The 22,385-nt window shown below is 38.6% G+C and overlaps 1 protein-coding gene across 1 annotated transcript in view; it reads left to right on the top strand.

The window, feature by feature from the left end:
- The window catches only part of lama2 (laminin, alpha 2), a 178,552-nt gene that overhangs the window by 131,132 nt on the left and 25,035 nt on the right, over positions 1–22,385 (top strand). Inside the window, exons 38-52 of the mRNA XM_069161590.1 lie at positions 1,172–1,270; positions 2,892–3,003; positions 7,909–8,071; positions 11,467–11,545; positions 11,638–11,769; positions 12,944–13,060; positions 13,349–13,512; positions 14,113–14,251; positions 15,230–15,332; positions 15,630–15,746; positions 16,736–16,918; positions 18,070–18,224; positions 18,540–18,683; positions 21,110–21,243; positions 22,199–22,358. Of these exons, the coding sequence (XP_069017691.1) occupies positions 1,172–1,270; positions 2,892–3,003; positions 7,909–8,071; positions 11,467–11,545; positions 11,638–11,769; positions 12,944–13,060; positions 13,349–13,512; positions 14,113–14,251; positions 15,230–15,332; positions 15,630–15,746; positions 16,736–16,918; positions 18,070–18,224; positions 18,540–18,683; positions 21,110–21,243; positions 22,199–22,358 (2,001 nt within the window). The remainder of the gene's footprint in view (positions 1–1,171; positions 1,271–2,891; positions 3,004–7,908; positions 8,072–11,466; positions 11,546–11,637; positions 11,770–12,943; positions 13,061–13,348; positions 13,513–14,112; positions 14,252–15,229; positions 15,333–15,629; positions 15,747–16,735; positions 16,919–18,069; positions 18,225–18,539; positions 18,684–21,109; positions 21,244–22,198; positions 22,359–22,385) is intronic.

Below are 22,385 nucleotides of genomic sequence, written 5' to 3'. Positions count from 1 at the left end.
GACATCAGACAGATGGAAACAAAAGCAGTATTATTATTTCTAGCAGCTTTCTGTAGCTGTCAGATTTTGGAAACTCGCTACTTAAGCTGACGTTGGCTCCCTCAGTTGGTTGAAAACACTGTCATTGTATTAGGGGACTCTTAAATATGCACTTAAACCTGCAGTGCAGACATGTAATTTCATTATGCCTGTTAAATGGTGGGTAAACTGTTTTGAGCATCAGACCCCCATAAAATACGGTTCTACGAACAGAATTGGATTAATTTGGTTTGGTAACATTTGGAAAGGCTTGAACAGCTGCCTGATTTTTAACTTATTTTATCCCCATTGAAGTTAGCTGTACATGACTGACCATGGCTAGCCCGGTTTGAAAACACCTAAATTGTAATGCTTGTTCAAGTCAGCCATGTAATGCAGCATTTTCTTCCACATTGTGGTGCACCAGTCTACAATGTGCTCATTACTGCCCCCAGAGGTCGGAGGCCCACCGGTATTTGACAGTTATTGAGAATCAGAGTTATATTGGGTATCTTGTCAACAAAGGCCACAAAGAGCAACAATGAGCCCATTTAACATTAATAAACAAACAAGCAACACAGTAAGATGTTGTATTGGAAATGTCTTCTATTTTTTTAAGGTTTTACAAGAGAAAATATTTTAAGGATTTGGCCTAACTGGTTGGTTTTGCACATATAAAAAAAAAAATCCTGTGCAATCAAAACAGTTTCTAAACTATGCAGTTGTCCAGTGAGACAACACATTGTTCATTCAGTTTACTCAACCTGGTTTACTTAGATGAACTCTGTCATTAACATTTTGTTGTGAGCTTTGTTTTCAGTGTTTTCAAAGTGTTACCATTTTCTCAAAGAACTTTGAGAAGTTTTGAACTGTAATTTGATCACAGCTTCATAACTTTGTCACATTTGAATTGTTATTTTAATTTTTAACTGTGACACAATTGTATATATTCAGTTTTTCCAGATATGTTTTCTACCTAATTCTATTTGATTCTTTCTCTGTCTTCCTTGTCGCTTGCCCTTGCTTGCTCATCGTCTTCTTTCCGGCTCTCAGAGCAGCACAGAGCCATGCAGTTCAAAAGCCTAGCCCTGGGCCAAAAGGTGTCAGACATTTCTCTCTGTAATTCCTTCATCTCTCTGTTTCCCTCCTGCAGCACATGCTGTCGCCTCAGAAAGCTCCGGAGAGATTACTGCAACTGGCCGACTCCAACCTGGGATCACTGGTCGTTGAGATGGACCAACTACACAGCAGGGTATAAACCCTTTTGTTTTTCTCTTTGACTTGTCTTTAGTCCCTGTCATCGACTGCCTTCCTTTCTCTCTGTTCACCTTCATTCTCTGTCTGTCTACTACAGAGAATATGGAGCAAATATAGAATGTGGTTGAAAATAGTTTTAAGCAACAGTTGTACTCAGAAAAGACACGAGTCTGAGGGTAGCTGCCAAAATACAGAGTTATAGACATACTAGAAGATATTTGGCCTCTGGGAACCATACCCAGATTAACCTTAAAGTCAGCTTGTATAGTTTTCTTACAAACAAAAGTTATGTTTACATTCAGGTTTTTTCTTCTTTCTTTTTTTCTTTACTAAAAGTGCACAATGGAACCTGTGCACTGTGTGAACAAACGTATTCAGCAAATTTCTGTCCTCATAACCTCACTTTTTAAAAAGGATTTTACTATCATGTACATGCATGTTTGCTTGGAAGCAGTCTTCCTCACTGCCTGTTTGTGTCACACCAACTGCCGACCAGCAAAATAGCGCTATCAACATACTTGCACGTCCGCATTTCCGTGCACAATGCAAGCAAAACCTTAACCAGCTTGTAAGACATGGCTCCACCATTCTAGTTGTGGTCAAAACCTCCACAGGGAGTATCAAATTATACTTAAATGGTGGACATTTCAAAGGAAAGTTTCAATAAGTTGATCACAAACCTGTTGTCACAAAAGAGTTTTACGCCCCCTGGAGCTCTGAGACGCTTCTTATTGTTAGTTATCTAAATGTGCTGGGAACAGACAAGCAGGTACCAGGTTCAACATGAATAGAATATCATGTTTTTGAATCCACCCATGCTTAAAATCAATTTAAATGGGGAATGTTATTGTTTTCGCATGTTCAGTGAACATCCAAAAGCATCTCTGTCTTTTGTAAATCCAGGATTCAATACAATCTTTGACTTTCTGTGCACTCTCTTTTTGTTTTTTAGTTTAGAATCTTGAGAGTTACAGTTTTCTGTAAAAGGAGTTAACCAAAATAAAAAAAAATAATAATAAAAAAAACACTTTTTCAGTTGAGGGGGTCTACAAATGCCAAGTGGAGAAAAATAACACTCACATTCAAGCTGTCAAGCTACACCCTTTTAGAGGCTTAGGCCTTGACATCTGTTGACAGCAATACTATCCCCCCACACCCTGTATATTCACACAGACACACACACACACACACACACACCAGCTAAAATGATATAGCATGATCTTGTCAAATCACAACAATAATTATCTACACTCTCTTTCTGTGTGTTTGTGTTTTGTGTGTGTGTGTGTGTGTGTGTGTGTGTGTGTGTTAAATTGAGTGTGTGAGGATGTGTTTTCAAGTCTGTCAAGAATTCATCCATCTCTTGTATTCCTGGTTCTCTGTGTGTTAATGTGTGAAGTTGTGTTTTTTTTTGTCAGTAATTCGTCCATCTTTGTATTTGTTTGCCCACAATAGTATTGATAGTGTTCATGTGTTGTGTCTGTGCTGCCGTCTTCATCTGTCAATTTTCATCCTTTATTTTTTTCCCTTCCCTTCCCTCCCTATCACAAGTAAACATGTTCACTTATTTAACACGTTTTATTATTATTTTATAATGTATATATGTGTGTGTATAGGCCACGAAGGTGTCTGCTGATGGAGAACAGGTCGAGGATGATGCTGACAGGATTCATAAACGAGCTGAGGACCTGGAGCAGTTCATCAGGGACACACTGCTGGGTGCCAAAGGTAGCAGAAATGAAGACAACCTCTCGCCCATTAGCTGCCTCCACATCCTGCCAACTGAGATTTCTGGATTTTACTCTATTGTCTTCACTAGTTTCATCTGTCATTAGAATATATTTAATTATATTATATCAAATGTAAGGTATCTCAATGGGAAATTTATGTTATTACATTAAACAAAGGATTATAATGACAGAACATATTAAAAAAAAAAAATTATATAATTATTCAGAATCTCAGAAAGACTGCTGCGATAACAGAAGGGTAATTACTATCAAGAGTTGGTTCGGTGTCACCACCCGAAACCCCCCAAATCAAAAGACACTCTACTTTGAAGGGGGGCAATCTTCAAAGTGAGACAACTGAAACATCCCACTACCTCCTTGTTTGCTCACTAATGGGAAACATAGCTCAAACACAGTGGTTGATGGGCCAGCTGCCAGCACTCTGTGCCAGCTGGTGGTGCTAAGTGTTGCCTGAACAATAAAGACAGATCTAGCAAGCTGCAACATCACTAACCATAGTGATAAAGAGTCACCCACCAAGATAACAGTGTGCAGTAACTCAGTTTGGTTTTATTTTGTTTTGGGGCTAGTTAGCAAGATAGCTGTCCCAGTTGGTGCCAGGTTTCATGTGGCAACAGAGAGAGACTGTACAAAGCAAAATGGTGTCAACACTTTAATGATTTGTCGAGGGAACTACTTACTCAAACAAAAATATTAGCCGGCCACTTTGCAGTGTTTCGTTGGGGCTTTGTTTTGTCCACCCTGATAAATGTTACTCTCATCTTCATATTCCTTTTAAGCTTTGTTTAGTTTTCCACCAACTCCAGAGAGAAGCATCTGGCTCTTTTGCTGCTAAATGTTCAACTATTCCATCAGCTAGTTGGTAAGACTTTCGGTCTTGCTGTTGTGTTACTTGGCAGGTAGTGTGAAGTGGGTTTGCTGTTGAAAACGGTCGCCTGCTGCGTCTGGATGAGAGAGGCAAATCGGAAAAGTAAAGCTGCAGAACGCAAAACAAAAACAATAAGCTCTGTAGTTAGGTAGTCATTCTCTGTGGGTTCAGAACTACAAGGAGCCTCTTCACATACACATAGTCATTTGATTCATTTTTAATATAAAAGTATTTGCTATCGCAGCTTTAAATTAACTTTCAATAAATGAGTAGTAAATCACTTCAATAATTAAAGGCCTTTTTGTACCTTTTACAAGTGCAGCTCCACGTTTAAATGGCGTCCTCTTGCAGGGTTCTGGTGTAAAATGTTGCTTCTGTCCAGATGGTTCAGTCTGGCAGCAATGACTTCAGACAGAGCGCTTGTCTCTCTCTCACACACACACACACACACACACACACACACACACACTCTGCATGTATAACTAGCAGGGTGTTGTTCACTTCAGCATCCTATTGCTGGTGCAGCTGCAGCATCTCCTCCCCTAGCTGCTTCATCAGTGGCTGTGTGACCAGCTTGTCTTTCTTGTTTTTCTCCCGTGACATCTCGGGAGAGAAATGAATACGCAGCTCTGGAGAAAGTATCACGGACGTCTAAACATGGTTTCAGTGCTTTTTGTGGTGATTTTTATGCGTCCTTCCATGTGGGACTCATCACTTGGTTGTTTCTGTTGGTTGGTTAAGGTCATTTCAGCCTCTTCTCTTTGTTCCATATCAGCCTTAAAGAGAATATTTTTTGTCATGTTTCATGTCATGAATGAGACTTGTTTTATTTTTATAAGCCAGTTCTTCTAAGTGAAGTTGATGCTTTATTCTTGACTTTCGAAACAATAGTTGGTAAAAAAAAAAATTGTTTTTAAAAAGTCTCTACTCGACATCCACTTATTCACTTTTTTAGATGTCATGAAACTGGAGGTATTAAACTTCTTCATTATTCAGTATACTTGTTTGCCTTCCGATACATGTTGTCTCAACAAGTTTGAGCTTAACATGGACAAAAGACCTTGACAATCATCTCAAAACAAAAAATGTTGTGAACATCTATTGTTCCATGAAAACTGAGCAAACTTTATCTGATGATTAAAGGTCCTCAGCAAGAGAGTGGGTGGATCTTGAGTGGAGTTTTTTTGTTTGTTTCCAAAGTCACTCCTAGCTGTCCTCTATAGTTACTCTTGAAGTAAATGCTCCATTCAGACTGGAAATATTTGTTATGTGTGAGGTGTCTGGTCTTTGTAAACCCCAGTAATCTCCGGGTCTGTTCCCAGCTTTCAGTCACTTAACTCTGGGCAGCTCTAATTAAGTTCTAGCTGTACTTAGCAGGTGTAAATGTTTTTTTAAGTGACTCTTCCTCCACCACACTTATGTCGGAATAACAAAAGTGCATTTTTCATGGCTTCTGGGATGAAATGAAAGTTTTCCAAACCAACATATTCTGGCTGGCTGTGATGAAACTGTCCTCTCCTTGTTGTTGCTCGCAGCTCTCTGGCCCGCTGCCTAATCACAGTGTGATTACGGTTGTGTGTGTGTGTGTGTGTGTGTGTGTGTGTGTGTGTTTCTGAGAGAAGTGGAGAGAGGAAAAGAGAGAGAGAGAGAGACTGTCGTGGCTCACTGGATGATTGAGAGTAGCAATTAGAGACTTAATTAGTGGCTATCAGAAACACACACACATGTACACACCGAATACACAACCACCGATGCCAATGTGCACACATTAATACAACTGTGCACACACAGACAGACACGCACACATATAATGAGGCAAGAAAATACAGTACACTCTTTCCTCAGTGTGTGTGCCCGTGTTTACTAGATACCATAATATGATTCCGTCCACGTTTTAAGTGTTTAATTGGCTTTTAAATCCCACTATGTAATTATATGGCTGTGACACACACTCGCAAGCTCGTACACACTCACACACACGCGGGCGAATGCAGCTTGCGCACACATACACACATGCAGTACAGCTGTTCATTAGCATGATGGCTTTACTTCTGTCTTGGCTCTAATCACATCATGTTTACATTTCAAATGAGAGGAAATTCTGCATTGCCACAACCACACAGACACACCCTCACACACACCCTCACACACACACACACACACACACACACACACACACATATGCAAGCCCACCCACCTACGCACACCTATAAACACACGCTATTTAAGTTTCAACTTGCTTTAATCATATGTTTACATTTTAAATGAGAAATGAATGCAGCGTCGCCTCGAACACACAACACACACACACACAGCCTGCTGCATACACACGCACGTTATGGAAATGCACACAGACACACTTTTCCCTGCTCTGTTTTGCTGTTGCACAGACAGATACATATACAGACTGCTCATTAAGTTCCAGCGGTTTGAGTATTATTCAAGTGAGCACCGGAGTATTTTAGTTTGGTTTCATCATTGATTGGTTTGAGATTTCGTTGCCTTTAATTTGATAAAAGCAGGGCAAACATGAAGTCTGCCAAAATCACTGGCTTTGATTGGTGTTAAAACAGATCGCATGCGCTCGTGTGTGTGTGTGTGTGTGTGTGTGTGTCTGTCTGACTCTCAAATGTGTCTGTATTTAAATGAGTGAAGATCAAATGGTGTGATTTTTGTCTTTCTTTCTGTTTGAGCCGTAAGGCGGTGACACGACAGAGTCCAAAGACGGAGCGTCCATCAGGGCTCTTCTGTACATCTGTTTACTGGTTCTGAAATATTAACATAATCTACTGTATGTTTCTGTGTTTCTGTCTGCTGTTGCCATGCAGTAGAACATATTGTTTCATCTATATGTAGGTTACATTTTTTTTTAATCAATTCACTTTTGTAGTTGTTGCTGCAGTTATTCAATATATTACAATTATACTGTGACCTAAATAGATAAGATATCTATCTATAGGTATCTATGTATTAAGAGCATTTGTTCCATCTGTATTGAAGTATACAGAATATCTGAACACTTTCTTTACAGCTGAGGTCATGAATAATTTCTCGGTCAGGCAGTTGATCTTTTCAAAACTTTGATCCTGACTGAAATGTCTCTGCAACTATTGGAATGGATTACCATGAAATTTGAGGAAACAGTCATTGTGCTGAGCAGATGAATGCTTCTGATTTTGAGGATCCATTGACTATCATAAAATCTAAATTTCTCTTAAGCAGGCTACATAGCTCTACTTAAAGTGCTAATGTTTGTGCGCTGTCACGTTAAATGAAGACGGTGAAAACATTACACCCGCTAAACATCAGCATTGTCACTGTGAGATTTGCGAACGTGCTAATGTTAGTATTTATCTCGAAAGATCACGGTGCCTAAGTGAAGCCCCAGCGATCCTTCCATTCCTGTAGACTAGTTGTCTTGTTATGTTAGCAGTTTATAAAATAACTGATGGAAAATGAGGTTCTTGTGGTGACAAATCCACAGAGAATTAATATCCACACAGCTCATTGCAAGTTTACTGGCCACTTAAACTGGCTGTGCTCTGCCTACCTAATACCAAACTCTAAACAAAGTCAGTGAGTGCAAATAGCAAGAGCCAGCTATTTGAATGATGAGAGTGTAAAAACAAAACCGAGCTAAATCAGAGAGTGAATGTTTGATTATTGGAATTGTTGGCTAACGTGTGAACCAACTTTATAAGCTGATAATATGTCAGTGGTGTGTGTCTCAGCTTAAGTTGGCAAAAAATGTAAGCTAATTAGAGCTATTGAGGCAATTGAAATAGGAAAAAATGATAACAAAGACATCTGAGGGTATTTATACCTATATATTACCAAAGTTTTTACTATTCATGAATACTTCTTAACTTTCAATATTTCCCAGAAGAAATATCAGTGAAACTGAAATAATTTGTTTCTTTCTTTTAGTCCTTGTGCGAATGCAACTTGCATGAACTAAATCTGTCCATCTGTGGTACACTCATAGCAGTCTCTCTTGTGTGTCCGTGTGCTCAGACCTCCAATCGAAGGCTGCCGAGTTGAACCAGACTCTCTCGCGGAGAGATGGAACTCCAGACAAAAGCCTGAACGAGATGAAGGAGGAGATCCAGGCCATGCTCGCCGAGATGAGGAAACGACAGCTGGGAGGGAAGAAAAGCATCGCAGAGGGGGAGAAGGAGTATGGAAACACACACACACACACACACACACACACACACACACACACACACAGGTCATGTATTTCCCTCCCACACGCTACAAAAAAACTGATTTTGAGAAAACTTTGTGAATAGACCAGTCTTTGTTTCAGACACGCGTACAAGACCATAGAGTCAGAATGGGGTTTATTGCCAAGTAAGGAATTTGTTTTTCTGTATTGGTGCATGACAATCACAAAATAGAAGATATTAGAAAAACAAGTAACTATGCAAAGTTATAAAACTACCACAGGAAACAGATGGTATTTAAATGTATGAATTATTTTACAAAAAGAATAAGTATACATTTAAGTTAACGAGAATATATTAATGGATGCCATGGCAAATGATCACAGTGTAAACAGGGTAAACAGGATGTGTGTGTGTGTGTGTGTGTGTGTGTGTGTGTGTGTGTGTGTGTGTGTGTGTGTGTGAGCGTCTTTGAGTGAGTCTTTGTCAGTAGGGGCTTGTTGATGATGACAGCTGCAGGCGGGAAGAAACTGTTCTTGTGGTGTGAGGTTTTTGGTCAAGAAATAGCTTATTTTCAAGCTGGTTGTGGTCTATGTTCATTTTCTTTAATGAGCACAGTGAAAATATGCCAAGAAAAATGTTTGGGCAACTGAAGAAAACAAGCATCTTTGCACTTTTTTGGTTTCAGACTTTTCTTTTGATTTGCACAATGACAGAGAGAAAGATGATCAGACACAAGAGGGGATACGCATAGCTTACCTAAAAAAAAAAAATCTAAAATCTCTAAAAATAAAATTCTCAATATGTGTTTATTGTCAGAAAAAAATCTGCTGTTTTGACCATGCAACCTTTTACATAGCCAAACTCACCAATTTAAAAAAAATAAAAATAACTTAAATGCCAACAAGCAAATATGGATGTATTTAACTATTTACTTTGTTAAAATTTTCCTGAAAAATAATTAGTCAGGAGGACACTCATGAAACGTATTTATATCAAAGATAAACATAACCCCTGCATTATTTTTTTTGTCCAACATTACCTTTGACAAACTTTTAAAAGTCTGCGTTGCCTCATTTTGAAAATCTGACTTGCAAATGATGGCGGGCTTGATGTTCACATGGACTTTTCAAGTGACACTTGTTTCAATTGGATTCCAATTGATTTGTAATAATACAGAAATGATTGGAACTCAGTGAATGCCTTGAACAGTAGAAAAAATGCATCCAAATAAAAAAACAACAACAACGCAACACTCGGTACTGTTACGGGCTGTGATTTGTAGTTAGGGTGTTCAATCATGCCGAATCATCAGTCCTTTGTTGCGTTCTTCCTTTGATTTATTTCTTCTTGTTGACACTACACATCAGGAGTAAACACTTTTCACTGTGCTGACACCTGATTGCTTCGTATCCTAAAGCCGTGACTTTCTGTTCATGTTTTAACAAAAGTGTTTTTCACTTTGTCGCTCTCACTCACTTTCTCCCTCTCTCAAAGCATTTGATGAAATTCGTTATCTATTCTCTTCATCCCACCTCCCCCTAACTCCCCCTTCTGTCTTTCTCTTGGAGCTGTAAATGTTGACGAGGTCCATGAGTTAATTAAAAGTGTCACCGTAGGGGCAGAAACAGAGCGAGACATAAAGATACAAAGACGGAGGGAGAGGGGAACAACTGCCAGATGGACAGAGAGTTGCAGTGGGAAAGAAAAATGGGGACAAAGAGAAATTGCCCGTCACTGAATGACTTGTCTGTCTGCCTGCAGTTGAGTATTTGACTGAACCCTGAGGGATGATTTCAACCAGATCAGCAGAGCAAAACACATGCAAAAACAAATGCTAAATGGATGCTTCAATAAAACAGCTGGCACAGCTATGTAACGTTCATATTAATTATTGAATGTATTTTATTTATATTCAGTATGTTGTTGGTTTGAAAACTTTGCACTCACACTGCAAATTAGATTTGTATTCATATACATTACTGTATTTCTATGTAGTCTGATGTTTTAATAGTCAGATGAGTAATAGTTTGACACCCCTCCCCTTGTTTTGTTTTTTTATTCTGTTTTCTTCATGCTATTCCCAACAGGGTTCATTAAAGTTTTATCAAATCCAATCATTACCTTGCATATATCCCCAAAACTGTGTGAAATTGTCCTCTGAGTGATATTAACTGGAGGACACTAGATCCTTGTTGTCCTAATTAATGCTGAAGGTGAAAAATAAGACTCATTAAGAGACGCAATGGTAAACATGAGCGTATTAAACTGTTTTAAATACTTCCAAAGTGAGAAGGCTTCCCAAAAGTTTGTCATAGGAAAATGTAATGAGAAAATCTTTGAATGAACTAAAAGGCTGCATTGCAAATCCTGATGGGTGTTTCAGATAAAGGGAAGGCCGTGGAGTCAGCTCAAGCAGTCAACTTGAGCCTCCTGCTACACTCTCGCATGTCCTACCTTCACTGCAACATGTAGTCTCTAACACACCTTCTGCATTGTACTCAACGGCCATGTTATACTAGTAGAGATCTACCCTGCATTCGAAGCTATAAATGACTAATGAAATGCCCCTTGAACAAAGCCGGATGGCAGTTTCCTTTTATTGTGCATGAATTCTCTGAATAGTTGTATTGTCAGCTCTGAGTATCTATTGCATTAAGTTGAACACATGCTCTATGTTAGGGATGGGCATTTCAACAAAATCACTATTCAAAATTTGCTCTGAACTATTTGCGTGCTAATGGAATATCTGCAGCTTTTCGGTGCAATACCAACAAAAGCAACACATTACAGCCTGGCGCTGGTAAAAACAGGGGAAATAAGAAGGAACGATAGTCGCATGTAAGAATCATTTTCTATATTATAATGACTATTTGAATATTTAAAAAAAAAAAATCATGCCATCCCTAATCTATATAATGCAAAATGTATTGCTTAGAATGTCTTTATCAAACAGGCACAGCGATGAGGCTCAGTGGTGAGGTTTTACTTATCCTTTGGAGTCTTGTTCTCTCCCAGTATTATCTGTTGTTGTTATTATTATAGTATGCCATGCTGCAGTTTACATTGGCAGACGTTGCTTCACCCACCCACCCACTTGCATACAAACATTAATGTAATATTTGAAATGTTTTACATTGCTACAATTTAACCTAACTTAGCCCGAGGGGTCAATAGAAGAAAGTCTGCAATTTCTTTCCAGCGTTTCTGTATTCCGTCATACGGAGTGATTATTGTCTTCACACCAGTAAAAACTCAGTCACACATCACAGTAACTGCCCTGCTCTCTTCTCTCCTCTGTGAATTGTAGTATTCACTTGTAGTGATTTATTCCACTGTTCCACGAAACCTCATATAACACTGTTACAGGTAAATAATGCAATTTATCCCCTTCTTCTCCTTCCAGTCTGGCAGAGGAGTTGTATCAGAAAGTCAAAAGAATGTTTGGAGACCCCCATCAGGCCACAGAAGACCTGAAAGCAGAGGTAATCATCAACGATTCATCTTTACTCTATGGTCTTCAGTTTCTCTAAATACAATGACATTAACTAAATAACTGCCCTACTTGCTTTCCAAGATAAAAGAGAAGCTCTCAGACCACGAGGGGAAGCTCCAGGAGGCCGGGGATCTGCTCAACTCTGCCCAGGCCAAGACGAGGCAGGCCGGCTCCCTGGCTGAACAGAACCAAGCTAACCTCACAGCCCTGGAGGTGCCACACGTTTTACATACACAAACACAGTCATAAAGCAATGTGCTCGAGTGCCAAATCATTTATAGACCTATGGTTTTCTGAATCATGTACTGTGTAAATAACTACAAGTGACTTACAATTCCAAATGGGTCATATGAAAATTCACACATGAAAACAGCCACGTGTTTTTTTTTTTTTTCTAAACATGACATATAAACAGTTGCTTATTTTCAGACCAAACAGTAATGTTTCAGTCTTTATTATTTGCTTTGGAAGTCACAAACTCAGAGCCATGACACCCAACGTTAACGGCTATAAAGTAATAAATTACAGTTTTGAGTGTATCTTGTTTCAGATTTTACACTTAAAAGAATTTAAACTTTTGATTTCTATCTCGGAAAAAGAACAAACTCCGAAAACTTCTTAATAATGCCATAGATTGAATCTCAGAGACAACTTAATATTGTTTTCCCTTTAAGCTTTTTGCATGCGATTCATCTTTAAGGAGAGCTCAGAGGCAGCAACGTACTCCTACCAGAAAAAAAACAACAAGCATTTGTCAGGAAGATTAGTATGCATGTCCTCGAGGAGGCATTCTGCAGCGATCTCAAACACACACATACCGTGCACTCACTTTCTCTTTCTTTAATGCTTTCTTTCTCTCCCTGCCTATGCAGCCGGTTGCTCTATAAAGAAGAGCTTTATGCAGTGAAGTGGAATACGTACACTACTACGTGGTGGTTATACACACCCTTTAATCAAATTATGAATTGTATGTCCCTAGTGTCCTGTAACTGCTTTTATTATTTTCAATAACTTGAAATACCTTCAATCATAAAGTGTTTTAGAACTAGTCTGCACAGATAAAAAAGACAATCATTTCCTTGAATGATTGCTATTTCATTTTTGGAAACAAATATTTAATTTATATTGACCCTTCACTTCTAACACACACTCATACACACACCACATGGTGTGCAGCCAAGCATTTTCTTTATTATCATGAAAAATTCCTGTAAAACATGACATGTTTTGCACTTCTTGTGATATACTAATTTAGTTTTTGTTTCATTTGTTTTGAATTATCATATCATATATATATATATGATATATACACATGTACACACTCATATATTGAAACATTTCAAATATGTCACAGCTACTAATCCTGGTTTGTTTGTTTTTTTTGCAGAGGAAACGGTCTGCAGTCAGTGGGGTGAAACAGGAAGCACAGAAGGTCCTGGGAGAAGGAGAAGGTCTACTGGAGGAAGCAAACCAGCTTTCTGACAACATCAATAAAGAGATAGAGGTACTAAAATGAACCAAGTAGAAACCTGTGGAAGCCATGTAACTTTTCAAAACCTCCGTCTGCTGCTGACTATTCTACCTCAGGTCAGCTTTGTGTCTTTTGGCCTCAGGAAAGAGGAGTTTGAAGGAGAAGTACATGTATCTGTGTTTCGATGTCGTCTCTGTGCTGCTACTATAATTAGAAAAGATATTTCCATGGATATGACAGTATGGCAGCAGTAAATACTGATTTCATCTCATCCCACATCAACCAAGCAGAGTGTGCAAAACCTCTGTTTTCTGTCCGTAGGACTTGGATGAGATGGCGAGAGAGCTCGGTCCTCTTCGCGACCAGCTGGACGATAAAGTCGGCCGCCTCACCGATGGTTTGAGCGACGAAAACCTGGCTAATCGTGTGCACGATGCAGAGGAACACGCCAAACAGCTGAACGAATCTGCGGCCATTCTAGACGGGTAAATACAGTTTAAACCACCACACATTTGCACACATTTACATCTAGAGTATAGCAAAGCCAGGACTCCTCTTGGTTTACAAAGTAGGCCTGCTAAACTTGTATTCAATTTATTAAGTGGACTGTGAGTGACAGAATATTATTCCATGATACTTCTGACGATTAATTCTTTACTACAAAGCCTAAGCAGTTTAAAAAAAAAAAAGCCACTTCGGCCTCTTGCAATGAGCAACAGGCATGTAGCATTTATTTTCTTCTTTTTTTATGATTGAAACAACAATCTATTCATGGAAAAAATAAACAATACCAAAATCAAAAATTGTCAGTGGTAGTTACAGTCCTATAAGCAATGTCAATGTGCTATAGAAACTTGACTTCACAGTCCGCATCACAGTTCAGATGAGATCAAATAATTTTTTCAAAAACCCTGAAAATCAAGATAATACCAGTAAATGTTGAGACTTGTAAAGACATGGAAAGATAGACGGATATATTTCTTTATAACCTCCAGTGATTTCCTAAACAAAGTGTGTTTTCAAAGATTAAATGGGAAATCAATGTCCAACGCCATTATTTTTCTTCTCCCTCCCTCTTCTCACAGAATTTTGGCTGAAGCTAAAAACCTCTCCTTCAATGCAACAGCTGCCTTCAACGCCTATAGCAACATTAAAGCGAATGTTGACGCCGCAGAGAAAGAGGCAAAGGCGGCCAAGCAGAGGGCAAGTGAGGCACTGGCGCTGGTAAGAGGACACATTAACACATCCAGAAACACATGGAGGCAACTTTTGAATAAATGAAAAAAAGTCAAATTTTGTAGTTGTGGAAAGCAAATGCCAAAAGCTGGAAGGTACACATGTTTATGCTATACTGTATATAATCCACTTCATATTCAGGTACTGTAGATACCCAGCACAAACATTTTTAGCAATGCAGACCATGAAAGTGTACTCGCAGCACAAATGATGGCGTGTGAGTGAGTGTGTGTGTGTGTGTGTGTGTGTGTGTGTGTGTGTGTGTGTGTGTGTGTGTGTGTGTGTGCGTGTGTGTATTTTTGTGTATCTTGCATGCAGTAACAGTAATGTAAGTTTGTGCTCTCCATTAGTCACGACTGAGAGATCAAAGCACTTCTCTGTCCCTCTCTTCCCCCCCCCCCTCTCTCTTCATTATCATGACCACACACACCTGAAATCGTCTTTTTCCTTCTTCTCACTGTACCTTATTTTATTTCTTAATTTATTCCTTTTTCCTACTTACTTGTTCTACATTCATCTACCTTTGCCCTCGTCTTTGATTTTCTTTCTCGCTTATTCTCGTTTGTCCTTTTTTTCTGCTAATATTTAGCCCTTTCATTTTTAACTCATTCCCTTCATTGGCGTTCTGTAATTTTGTCTTTATTTTTATTTTCCTTTGCCGTATAAGAGGCAGTTGGGCTAAAAAAGACAGCGAAAATGAGGCAACAAAATAAAAAAAGAGGAGGAAGGTAGAGAAATATGAGCAATAGCAAAGTCTTTTCTTAGATAATCGTTTAGCAATGCAAAACAGTGATGCTTTGATCTTAAAGAAAGGTTGGACTGTATGCAGATTACTGCACCTTTTTATGTGTCACGAAACATTTTTATTTTTTTAATTCTTGTGAGAGATCCATAATTTTCTGGAGGCACTTTTAGTGAAGGCGTGTTAAGTCACAGATTTTTGCACTGTTGCTCTTCTGTATTTAGGCTTTAGGTGCAGAGGAGCCAGTAAAGGAATCAGCTCAAGGTGCCCTTCAGAAGAGTCGCAAACTGCTGAACCAAGCCAAACAACTTCAAAATGATGTCCAAGGTACCGTGAATATATGTGCGAGTGCATAATATTGCATGCAGAATATAATATATGTATATAATAGAAAATATAATTTTCCTCTGTACAGAACAAGAAAGTGTTCTATCTTTAAAGTAGATTATCCGCTATCACTGTCACTCTTCATCTGCCTCTCTGTGCCTTACTCACTCTTCCCCATTAGGGAGGTGAGAGCAGTTATTTTATTAGTAGGCGGCCTTGGCTTCAAATCAGACCGCCGTCATCATTTACTTGTATGTGTTTCTGTGTGTGTGTGTGTGCGTGTGTGTGTGTGTGTAGAGAATGCAGATAGTGTGGCCGGTCTGAAGAGCAGAGTTAAAGCAGCGAGAGACCAAACCAAAGACCTGCTCAAAGCTGTCAATGGAACCATGGCAACGCTCAACGCCATCCCCAATGGTATGACTGCACAAATACACTGTGTGTGTGTGTGTGTGTGTGTGTGAGATAAAGAGAGAGTGGATCGATATCAGTGTGAAGATAGAGGTCAGTTGCTTTGGTAAACTCAACTTGACACATGTCAGTACTCACAGATACTCACTCAGAAATGCACTGAAGCGAAAGTGAGGCTGCTGAACCGTAGGTGATGCACATGGACGTGTTTAGATCAACACACAGAAAACTGTAAAAGTGTACCGAGTAGACGGATCAGACCCAGAGGTTAACGCATCATGTTAAATTCTAGTTTAAATCCCCGTGAGTTGGTTTCACAGGATTTACCCAACCAGGATAACACAAACACATGTTTGGTTTGGGGCGATGCTCCGAAAAAAAATTTTCATCCTGTGTGATGACTTTACAGTTTTAGTTTTAACCAAAAAAAAAAAAAATCTGCTTACAGACTGAACTAAGCCACCAGCTGTATTCAAAGAAGTTTGATATATATTCCTGAAGAGTCAAATTGACCAGCATCCAGCCATTTAGGCACTCTTTATACTCGAAGGTCCAACAAATGCAAACCATCAACAGAGTTTAGAGGACTGAAAATGTAGAACTAGACTGCATTATGAATAGTATTAACTGACAGTGTACATATCTGTGTGAATGCGTGTATATGTGTGTGTTATGATGCAATGCCTGCTCACACTGTCCTCTTGAGTTAGTGATGCTTACCGGATTCAAATCTGACCTGCAAAGTCTCATTTGTTGTCCCTCTTTGTAACTCTATTTTCCCCACCATGACCAAAGAAAACAAGTGCAATTAAGTATATATATATATATACTTAATTGCACTTGTTATATATATATATATATATAGATACAGATATTAAATATATATATCCACTAATCATCATCTTGAATTGTATCACATTTTTAATAACAAATGATGGTCCGGGCTTAATAATACGACGTCATTTTTACGTTTCTTGTGTTACATTCGACGACAGATACAGCAGCTAAGCTGGCAGCCACAAAGGCTGTAGCAGCTGACGCTAACGCCACGGCCATAGACGTCCTGGAGCGCCTTGGAGATTTGAACCTGCGACTCGGCGGCCTGCAGCGGAACTACAGTGACCTGGAGGACACCGTCAACGCAGCCAATCAGATGATCCAGGACCCGGAGAAAAACAGTAAAGCGCTTTATTATTCGGTCGTCACAGAGTCTCGTGGTCGTCGTAAAGTAAAGACAGCAGGAACATCTCGTCTAAAATGTTTTTTTTGGTTCATTCAACATTAATACACACTTACCTTTTGATTAATTTAATAATTTACTGTAAATAATAACTAATTACTCTTGCTGCTCATTGAAAAATATTTTTTTTAACACATTTTTTTAATTAGCTGCTTTTTTTTTTCTCTTATTTTTCCTTCACCTCTTAATTTTTGTTTTAATTTGATTAAAAAAAAAAAAAAGTTATAACAAAATTTTTAAACTCCCTTCCAATCAAAAGATTTTTAAACTTTAAAAATATGCCTGCTTAAATTTAACTTCTGACTTTAATTGCGACAAATTAATTGTCAAAGAGCCACATAAATTGATGCGTTCATCTGAAATTTGATATTTTTCTCTCTGTCTCTCTTGTTTTTTTTTTTTCAATCCCCACAGCAATCAGTATGTATATTTCACTTACCTTAATGTAAACACTTATTGTTGTAAGTGGTGCACCAATACCATATTGTAATCTTATTGTCATCTCTTTGGCAGCACAAATTTCAAGACCTTTATTTTACTTATTTAAATCACAGATAATACACTATATTATAGCAACAGTATTGGGCTTAATTGATATTACTTACTGCATATCAGTATGATCTGATTTCACCAACAGTATTGGAGCACCACCCATTAATTTTATGACCATCTTTAATAGCTTTACAGTAAGCAATAGCTGCTTCTAATAATGCCTCCGCTCGGCATGAGCATGAGAGCTCTGCACATCGTGAAGCGTAGAATTTCTTTCCATTTTATTTTTTCCTTTTTATGTCTCTTCTTTGTTTCTGTCTTTTTCAGTCTCGAGCTTATACAATGAATGAACGTAATCAAGAGCGGTTCTCTTTGAACGCTGAGCTACACTAATTGTTTGGCTCTCACTGGCTTTTCCATCTTTCTCGCCCTTCCTCCATGTTTCTCCTCCTTCAGCGATCTCCTCAGTTGCCATTATTTTTCATCCTACTCTTGCAAGCTCTCCGCGTTTTCTCAGCTACGATATACTCTGTAGTATTATGATAACAGCTGTACTGTTCTGTATCCCTATTGTACTTGATCTCTCTCTACCCTCAGTCCACGCTGCAGGAGCTAAAGTGAAGGATTTAGAGGATGAAGCTGACAGGCTGTTGGAGAAGCTGCAGCCTATCAAAAAGCTGCAGGACAATTTGAGGCGCAACATCTCACAAATCAAGGAGCTGATTAACCAAGCCAGGAAGCAAGCTAATTCAGTAAGTTGTCAACAACTGCCAGTCCGATCATATTTAATAACAGTATGTATGATGACGCAAACTGGTCGTCAGCAGTTGATTTTAAAATTTAAACCTCATAAATATAACAAAAAAAAAAAATGTTATATAATAACAGTAGCAGCATTTTTGTATTTATTTTTGGACTGGAATTGAGTCAGTAAACGGTAAACAAGAGGCTAACTTTACTTAATGCTTGTGTTTTACTGTACAGCATGTAAGATAAATACAAACTAAAATACAAGAGTAAACCTATGATGCAAAAATGATACATGATTTCTATTCTTTTTCTTCCAGATCAAAGTGTCAGTGTCATCAGGTGGCGACTGTCTCCGTAGTTACCGACCTGATATCAGAAAAGGGAGGTACAACACCATCATCCTTCATGTTAAAACAACCACACCTGATAACCTGCTCTTCTACCTGGGGTCGGCCAAATATGTAAGTAGACGTTTTGCTAGTTTCAGCATACAGCATAAAATAACACAGCTATCCACATATTTACTGCTTCAACTCTTCCATACCGGAAATATACTGTAAAAAGTATTTAAAGTCTGACACATAAACTTGACACTTTTACATGTTTCATTGGATTAAACTGGTCCCCCTTTATATATATATATATATATATATATATATATATATATAACTAAATGGTCTAAATATCAAAAACATTCTTTCCAGACTGTGGAGAGGGAAAACCCTCATTACAACAAAACCAAAACACAACTGATTTATTTAGCATGTTAGTAGAATTCAACAGTCATTAAATCCACTGGGGTAACTAATATGTCTCTATAGTTCTGGGGGGAAATTGTCAAATCAAATCAAACATTTTCGATGTTTCTTATTAAGACATTCATCATATTTAACACAACGTTGAAGGGCTGCATATTCTGTAGCATTTATCAAACTCTGAAAATGTCTGCATTTTAGCACACTCACTAACGTCTGCTTGCACAGAGACACACTTGCGCTCGTCTCTTACGCTGCACACACAAAGTGTCTCTCGCACACAGCCTACACAAACTCCCCGAGTGATTTTTCTAATATGAGAATAATTAATACCTCTCGACACACACTCACCAGCACCCCTATAAACATAGCACACTGCTGTTTTAAGGTATCACTGATAGTCCCACAGAGTGCATGCCTGCGGGTGCATGTGTGTGTGTGTCTTTAACGAGCAGCAGCAATTAACTAGAAGTTTAAGTTACGATCTGCTTTAGCCTGATTTCCCCTGAGAAATCTTTGCTTTGCGCCATCTGACTGTGAAGTCTTTAACATGCTAGCATGTGTGTGTTTCTATGTGTCTCTCACTTATGTTTTCTAATAGCAGAGAAGTCAGAAGGAATAACAATTTTGTGTGTGTCTGAGTGTGTGTGTGTGCACCTCTAACATTTCACTAATAGTGTGTAATGCTAGTTGAATAACAACGATGCTGCCCTGTGATCTGCACTAATGAATAATAGCCATTACCCGAAAGAGACAAGAAAGATAAGTGTGTGCACTTGTGTGTCTGTGTTTCATTTGTATCTTCAATTGTGACTCCCTAATCATCTTTAATTGTGTATAATGCTATATGAATAATAATGCACTTGTATGTACTTCAGAGGCCGTATCCAGATGAAAACATATGCTCAAAATTCACTTATTTATTATTTTTGGGCGCATACATAAGTAATAAGATCATTAATCAAAATATCGCAAGTTCCTGTAAAAATTTACTTCCAGGGACAGCTGGAGAAAACTTCAGCCTTTGTATCCTCAGAATGAACCAGAGCTGGGTTCGAAATCCCTTCACCATTTTCTCACTCACTATTTCCTACATGATAAATATTGCATATGTTTCTCTGTCACAAGTAATAAATTGACATTTTGTGCAATTATTAATGATCATTTTGCATAACCACCAACAGTGTTGCATAACTCCTGTTTCTCTCATCCGAGGAGCAAAAGTAAAACATTTCATTGTACAACTTTTAACAATAAAGAAAAGCAGTGTAAACACAATCCATGGACACTACAGTTTTCATTGCCGAATTAAAAAAGGTAAATGTTCCCAGATTCTCCTTTGCACAGTTTGTACAACTTGCCTGACTTGAAACATATTTCGACCTATTTAGATCTGCTGTATAATTATAATGCAAACATGTACAGTGCACTTTAATACAAGGGTCTGGTTACATTTCTGGCGTTACCACTTCAACAAGTGTTTGATTATTTGATAAATTCCTCTCTTAAGTTTACAATTTTATTTTTCATCATATTTAAAGGCTAACTTTACTTATCTTCCACAATATTTCTGGAGTACTCATTTAGTACATAGCCCAGTGAGAAAACCCACCCAAGCCATGGATATACTTTACGTCTGCATATATTAGTTTATCTTAATTTATATTTCTGTATCGTGCCAAACATTTGGCCCATCCCACATGGGATTACAAGACAAAGCTATTTAAAAAAAAAAAAACACGGACACATCTTCTGGTTATTCTCACTGAATACAAAAACAAAATCGCAAAAAAGTTACAACAGTACACGTATCTCTATATTCTTTTAAATAATATATGTATGTGTAAACATTTTAAATACATATCTTGTCAAAGGGTAAACTCTATTGTTATGCCCCAGGCTTAACAGTAACAGGCTAATTTAAGTGTTTCCTATGTCAACAATCAACTTACTACTCTTGTGCATCATCCATAATTATATATTGCACATTTCCCATTCGAAATAAATTAAAATAAAATGGGAATATTTTTTCTTTCAGTAAACTGAAACTAAATTCAGTTCAGAGACTTATCAAAAGAAACAATGTGCACAGAAGCCGGTTTTGTACTGTTTATATCTTCTGTGTTTCTCAGGTCGATTTCTTGGCCTTGGAGATGCGTAAGGGAAAGGTGAATTTCCTGTGGGATGTGGGTTCAGGTGTTGGGAGGGTCGAATATCCCCATCACACCATCTACGATGGGAACTGGCACAGGATAGAGGCGTCCCGGTAAGAAGTGTGCACACTCGTACGTGCTCATGTTTTGTTCCTCTACATGCAATATTCAATCACTGATGTTGGCTATAATACAAAGAATAGTCCCATCTTGCGTTTTGCCAGGGAAACCAGGAGTGTTGAGAAGCATAATGGTGATACACACAAATACTTACCGTGCAATGTCACAAAGTGCCCTCACAAAAGATAACAAATGCATAGATACACTTACTGTAGATGCAAATTTGTAGCACATATCAGTGTTCCACCTCCTGATAGACAAGACAAGAATATGCAGTTTATAGAGCGTATTATTTTTAATTTGAATGGCCGATATCACATATTGTTATAAAAGGACTGATATATTCTCTTTTCCCTCACTGTGACACTAGTAACAGCAGAACTAAACCAACAGTATCCACAGGACATTGGCTCATTCATGCTACTGTGGAAAGCACATTGTTGCACTTGGGAAATCAAGAGTTTGTAGCCGTGTCAGCCTGTGGCACATCATTACATAGATACAGTGTAATCTAGCAGATTTTCTCAGTGAAAGCTGCAGCGGTCTTGTATAGAGGCCGTCCAACAGAAGGCCTGCTCACACAAAGCAGATATCCCAACTGCACCGTGCATTTCCATCGGAGAGATTTCCCAAAGGCGTTTTCCAGTAATACACGCTATCAGTCTTAAAAATGTTCCCCGAAACAACGCAGAAAATGCTCTTCCTGCTTTGAAAACAAACTCCAAGGTGGGCACTTCATTTCACTGTACAGCTCAGAGGTGCCACTGCAACAAGCTGGATCCATACTGTGTTTCTATCATTCATCTTCAGCACCAAGAGCTCATAATAACTGATTCCAAGTGGCTCCACTTCAGTCTTCAGTCATAGTAAATGTCTTCCATGAAATACAGAATGGCAAACAAAATAACATCAAACTCTCTCCCTCTTTGTTCTTCTCTCCGACTACAGCAATGGCTTGAATGGTACCATATCAGTATATCCTCTGGAAGGCTCTATGGCTGGTATGATGCCGACCCCAACCAGCGCCAACTCGCCCACGGCCTTCACCATCTTGGACGTGGACCAGAACGCCTACCTGTTTGTCGGAGGAATATTCGGCACTGTTAAGGTAGCTGTCTCTCTCTGTCTAAACACA

This window comes from Embiotoca jacksoni, unplaced genomic scaffold, assembly GCF_022577435.1.
Source record: "Embiotoca jacksoni isolate LCO1_2020_lvr unplaced genomic scaffold, fEmbJac1.0.p SCAF_29, whole genome shotgun sequence".
In the NCBI taxonomy this organism is placed as follows: Eukaryota; Metazoa; Chordata; class Actinopteri; family Embiotocidae; genus Embiotoca; species Embiotoca jacksoni.
The sequence above is the reverse complement of the archived record's forward strand: the minus strand, read 5'-3'. Positions and strand labels throughout refer to the sequence as shown.